The 6,000-nt window shown below is 43.5% G+C and overlaps 1 protein-coding gene across 1 annotated transcript in view; it reads left to right on the forward strand.

Moving 5' to 3' along the window:
- The window catches only part of LOC133551326 (nuclear receptor subfamily 6 group A member 1-A-like), a 279,246-nt gene extending 276,067 nt beyond the window's left edge, over positions 1-3,179 (forward strand). Inside the window, exon 10 of the mRNA XM_061897922.1 lies at positions 1,592-3,179. Coding sequence (XP_061753906.1) covers positions 1,592-1,722 — 131 coding nt within the window. The 3' untranslated portion in view covers positions 1,723-3,179. The remainder of the gene's footprint in view (positions 1-1,591) is intronic.
- Positions 3,180-6,000: the final 2,821 nt, after the last annotated feature.

The raw sequence follows: 6,000 nt of genomic DNA on the forward strand, positions 1-6,000 counted from the left end.
CATACAGTGCTGCCAATGTAAACAAACAATTGCGAATACCACAGCAAGATATAGCGACATTAGCTCGGATTCAGACTCGGATTTCAGCGGCTTAAGCGATTCAACAGATTACGCATGTATTGAAACAGATGGTTGGAGTATGAAAGTATTGAAGAAGAAACTGAAGCTATTGAGCAAATAGCTATTGACGCTATTCATAGCCATAGCATGGCCGAATAGCTGCGTTAGCATCGCGGGTAAAATGTGCGGACCAAACGATCAGGACTTTCGCATCTCGTGACACTGGAGCAACATAAATCAGTCGATTGGTAAGTGTTTTTTTCGCATTAAATGTGGGTGGAAGGAAACGTAATATAGTTGCAAATGCATCTGCAGGTTATCCATACATCTCTGTGCCATGTCTGCTTTAGCACCACCGGTAAATAACATGTTAGCATCGATTAGCATAGCATGTTAACTTCGATTAGCTGACAGTCAACATCAACAAAACTCACCTTTGTGATTTCGTTGACTTTATCGTTGCAAATGCATCTGCAGGTTATCCATACATTTCTGTGCCATGTCTGCTTTAGCACCGCCAGTAAATAGCATGTTAGCGTCGATTAGCATAGCATGTTAGCATCGATTAGCTGACAGTCAACATCAACAAAACTCACCTTTGTGATTTCATTGACTTTATCATTGCAAATGCATCTGCAGGTTATCCATACATCTCTGTGCCATGTCTGCTTTAGCACCGCCGGTAAATAGCATGTTAGCATCGATTAGCGTGGCGACCAAATATGTCTGATTAACACATAAGTCAACATCAGCAAAACTTACCTTTGTGATTTCGTTGACTTTATCGTTGCAAATGCATCTGCAGGTTATCCATACATCTCTGTGCCATGTCTGTCATCGCCGGTAAAATGTGGAGACACTCCCGCACATTCAATGGGGGTCTGGCGGCAGACACTTTCGCATCTTCGGGCCAGTGGTGCAATTTGAATCCCTCCCTGTTAGTGTTGTTACACCCTCCGACAACACAACGACGAGGCATGATGTCTCCAAGGTTCCAAAAAATAGTCGAAAATAACAGAGCTGAGACCCAATGTTTACAATGTGTTGAAAATGAAAATGGCGGCTGTATTACCTCGGCGACGTCACGTTCTGACGTCATGGCCTCCAGAGGGATAAACAGAAAGGCGTTTAATTCGCCAAAATTCACCCATTTGGAGTTGGGAAATCGGTTAAAAAAATATATGGTCTTTTTTTCTGCACCATCAAGGTATATATTGACGCTTACATACGTCTGGTGATAATGAAAACTTTTTACGTTTTGACCGCCAGTTAAGAAAAATCCATAAATCAGGCGCACCGTTATACAAGCCGAAGGGTTCAAAGCGTAGGATAAAAAGCAGCGGCTTAGAGTCTGAAATTTAAGGTACTTGTTGTTACTTTAGAAAGCAAGGGTAACAAAATTGGAGATTTCCAAGGCACCTTCAGTCGAGCTTGTTCCCCGTCTGTTCCCGCCATAAGTGAAAGGTCAGCCAGCACGCCCCTGACACGTGTGTGTTTGTGTTTGTGTGTGTGTGTGTTTATTTGTTTGCAGGGAAGCTGGTCAACGTCCCACTTGAGCAGCTCCCTCTCTTGTTCAAAGCAGTCTTGCACTCCTGCAAATCAAGCCTGACCAGCTACAGGACTGGCCCGTCACCCTGCGTGACCGCCTCCTCGGGAAACTAGAGGCCGCCCTGACCCCCCCCCCCCCCTCCCCCCTTCCCCCCCTACGGCGAGGGACCGGTCACCCCTCCTTGTGAATGTGACAAGCAGCTAGATTGTTTTCTTTGTTCTATTTATTACACGACAGAGCTGAATGTATGCTGATTTACACTGTGCACATGCTTCTGTACAAAACAAATGCTCGTAGATGCATTGGTCTTTGGAGTTTACAAGTGTGTATCCAGTTTTGCTCGACGTGTCAAGTGTTGCCATTGCTAGAGCTAGACTTGAAGAAGAAAAAAAAAAAAAAAAAAGAGTTTATTTTATTCAGACGGGGGCGGATAGACGCGAGTGTTTTTAGACTACCTCAGGAAGATGTTGTTGCTATTTTTGTGGTGTTGATGAAGAGTTGCCCAGTCTAACACAAAATCCCAGCGGATGCCTCGGGTCACGGTGTTTTTAACGACACCGAACGTAGAAAATCCAGCGACTTTACCTGCTTGGACTTTTCGGACATTCCGCTTACGGGAGGCGGTCTTGTCAGTGTAACATTCCACGAGTTAAGGTGACGGCTATTTGGATCTTTGCGATCCTCGGAAAAAGGAGTATACGGGTATTTTTTACAATCGTAGACTGGGGATGTACGGTTTTATTGCTAGGGTATGGGAGGGTATCTAGGTTTGTTGTATTGTTTTTGACCAAAGTGTTATGCAATGCTTTTTGTTTTTGAGGTTTTTTTCTCCCCTCCTCCAAATGCCCTTTTACGGGCACGACTAAAACGAAAATCTTGTCGTTGAAGGATCGGGGATAAGAAACGAATCGGTCTCCCGTCAGAGGGAGACCTCGCCAGACGTCCCTCAGGGGGGAATGCTGCTAAACCTGCGCGCGTGTTTACATTCAGCAGGCGTGGTTCTGGGCTAGCTGGCTCATATCGACCGTCATGGCCTAGTCCAGACACGGGGATGTCGGACTTTTTATTTTTATTTTTTATTACTAGGTCCCGCCAGGTCCAATCATGCTTTTGCACAGACCGAGAAGCAGATTTAGGTGAGACCTGACCTGAACGCTGTCTCGGGTTGTGAGTTTTAATCGGGAGCGCTGACTCCACGGACGAAAGCGAGTACTGTAACGTCAGCAGATAATCAGCTGGGTGAGATTGATGCATTTTTGGTGACTTGACCTCTGGTGCTTGCTCTCTGTGACAAATATGCACATTGTTGTAGAACATGGTCCTTTATCTTTGGACTACCAGACGATCGACGTCAAAGTATCGTCTTTGATTCCTCAAGTTTTTTTTGTTTTTATGATCCGCTCGGACCGTTAGAAATGCAGACAAAAATGCAGTCGTTGCAAGGACTCTCGTTTTTGCACACGGACGGTGAGGTTCAGAGACCGTGAGCCACGGCCCACCCGCTGTGTTCCGCTCTCAGGCCCGCCCGGCCTGGATGGAAACAGGGTATAAAGTGAGTGTTAAGTTCTGCATTCAGGAGTTACTCAGAGACCGCGCTCAAGTGCTTGTTGTGTTGGTAGACGTAGGACAGGACGTAGTAGGTCCTCTGTAGACAAAAGATGTTTTCCCTTTTCACTTGATCGGCGCCGCCCGCGCGCCCACTTTGAAAGAGGAACACTCTGCTCGGTGTTTCTCTTTCAAACGTTCAATTAGCCTCCTTTCATCTTTTGATTTTTATGCCTTTTCATGTACCTATGTAGTTCTTTTTTTGTGAATGTTTTGGGTTTTTGTTATGCTTCCTGTATTCTTTTTGTTTTCCCTGGCATGAGGATGACTCCTCATTCCCGACATTTGTTGACTTGATTTGAAATGCATTCCCGTTGTGCACGGCGACTCGTGAAAGTGCTACTCAGGAGATGCGATGTCAGACAAAACTTTTCATGCGACATCTTAACCCATAAGAACCCAGACCCAATTATGCCTTAAGTATAAAGTGGAAGACTTTTTTTTTTTATATATAAATAAGAACATCCATGGTAGAAATGTGCGGTTTGCGGTCTCATCCGCGGAGTCCGCGGATAAACCGCGGGTCGGGCGGGTGACATGACGAAAAAATGTATTTTAATTAGATTCGGGCGGGTGGCTGTTGAACCATCCGGAAATATTTGATATACATGGTTCTGGGATCGGTACCCTTTACCATTCAAAGAGCCATTTAAGACCCGTGTCACAAAGCAAAGAAGATAATAGGAGACGCTAATATTCTCTAGAATGACTGCCAGCAGTCACCTAGATAATAAGTATTAGGGCGTGCTATGAAGCCATTGGCTTTGACACCTTCTACATCATGTACGATCTGCTTGTCAGTCCAGCAACATGTGTGTGTGGCTTCCGCAGCAACACGCATACGACTGCAAGGAATACTGGGTGACACAGAGTACACTAATGGTTGTGATATAAACAATTTTAACAATCTTAGTAATATGCGCCAAGCTGTGAAGCCACACCAAACAAGAATGACTAACACATTTCGGGAGAACATCTTCCCAGTAACACAACATAAACGCAACACAACAAATACCCAGAATCCTTTGTATACATGACAATTCCTGACTATTTTATACACCCCGCTAGCAGCAAACCCCGCCACGTGCGTCGGTAAGGTGGGCGAGATTGGGGGCGCAAAATATATTCAGATTTGTCACGGATACAAAGGATTATGGGTATTTGTTGTGTTGCGTTTATGTTGTGTTACTGTGAGGATGTTCTCCCAAAATGTGTTTGTCAATCTTGTTTGGTGTGGCTTCACAGCGTGGCGCATATTAGTAAGTCTTAAAGTTGTTTATATCACAACCATCAGTGTACTCTGTATCACCCAGTATGCCTTTCAATCTTGCACGTGTGATTGCGGAAACTGCACACAGCATGTTGCCGGACTAACAGTCGGTTTGTACATGTTGTTGAAGGTGTTAAAGGCAATGGCTTCACAGCACGCCCATATTATTGTCATCAGGATGAACGCCATTGGATAGTCGTGAGAACGTTAGCGGCTCCAATTGTCTTCATTACTCTGTGAAACGGGTTTAAATAGCTCTGTGAGTAGTAAAGGTGGCCGACCTCTGATGTATTTCAGCGGGCGGGTGGCGGGCAGTTGCGTTTCTGATAAATTGTTGGTTCGGGTGGAATGGCGGGTGGATGACGACTTTGGTGATGCGGTTGCGGATGATATAATTGCCTATCCGCGCATCTCTAATCCATGGACAATTTGAAAACATCTCATAGGTCAATTCAGAATCACTTATTGAATCTCGCAATATTTGGTAAATGTACAGGGGAAACTCAAAAAGTTTGAATATGGTGTAAAAGTCCATTAACAGTAGCGGTTCAACTTCAAATGTCAAACTAATACGTGAAATAACCTCATTACATACAGAATGAAATATAGCAAGCTTCTATTGATCATTTTAATGAATACGGCTTACAGTTTTTGAAAACCCCTCATATTCTGACATTTTCAATTCAAGGTTTTAATAAGCGGTCAGCCATAATCATCAAAACAATATCAAAAGTCTAGAAATATCTTGAGTTGCATGTTATGAGCTTATGTCATTTACCGTATTTTCCCGATAATAGAGCGCACCAATAAATAAAATGCACCCACAACATTTTTTTTCCCATATATTAGCCGCACCGGACTGTAAGCCGCAGATATATATGTTGTGAAATTAGTTACTTACATACCTTAATTGTTTCCAAATGGCAGTAAAACGGCTATTCGAACAAAACGGTAGTCATCGCCATGGAATCACTTTTGATTGAGACTTGTATTAGTAGATTGCACAGTACAGTACATATTCCGTACAATTGACCACTAAATGGTAGCACCCGAATAAGTTTTTCAACTTCTTTAAGTCGGGATGCACGTAAATCAATTCATGGTAGCTAGCTGCGAAAGCTAGCTCGCTTATCAGCTAAACAGACTCAAAAACTCCTCTGACGTTTTGGTGAATTTACTGAGGAATTTGTGAAACTGAAAATACAAAAAGAATGCAATTGTAAGTTAATAATACTAACAGACACTTGGGAACGCGTTAGCACATTTGCTAATGTTAACGACGCTAGCGTCATTATAGCACGTACAAATAAGCATGAAAACAGTCCTGCAAACATCACACATGAGATGGTTTAGTAAGTAAGAATTGTTGAAGTTATATTGTAAAACTTACAAACGTTGCATGGAGTGATAAAGAATCCATATGGGTAGTTACGCTGTGGACACCTAGAAAACAAAATGGCCCTTTTACAACCGGTCCAAAGCTCAGTCCAAAGAAAACGGCAATGCAGTATCTGCA

This window comes from Nerophis ophidion, linkage group LG01 (genome assembly GCF_033978795.1).
Source record: "Nerophis ophidion isolate RoL-2023_Sa linkage group LG01, RoL_Noph_v1.0, whole genome shotgun sequence".
NCBI lineage: Eukaryota > Metazoa > Chordata > Actinopteri > Syngnathiformes > Syngnathidae > Nerophis > Nerophis ophidion.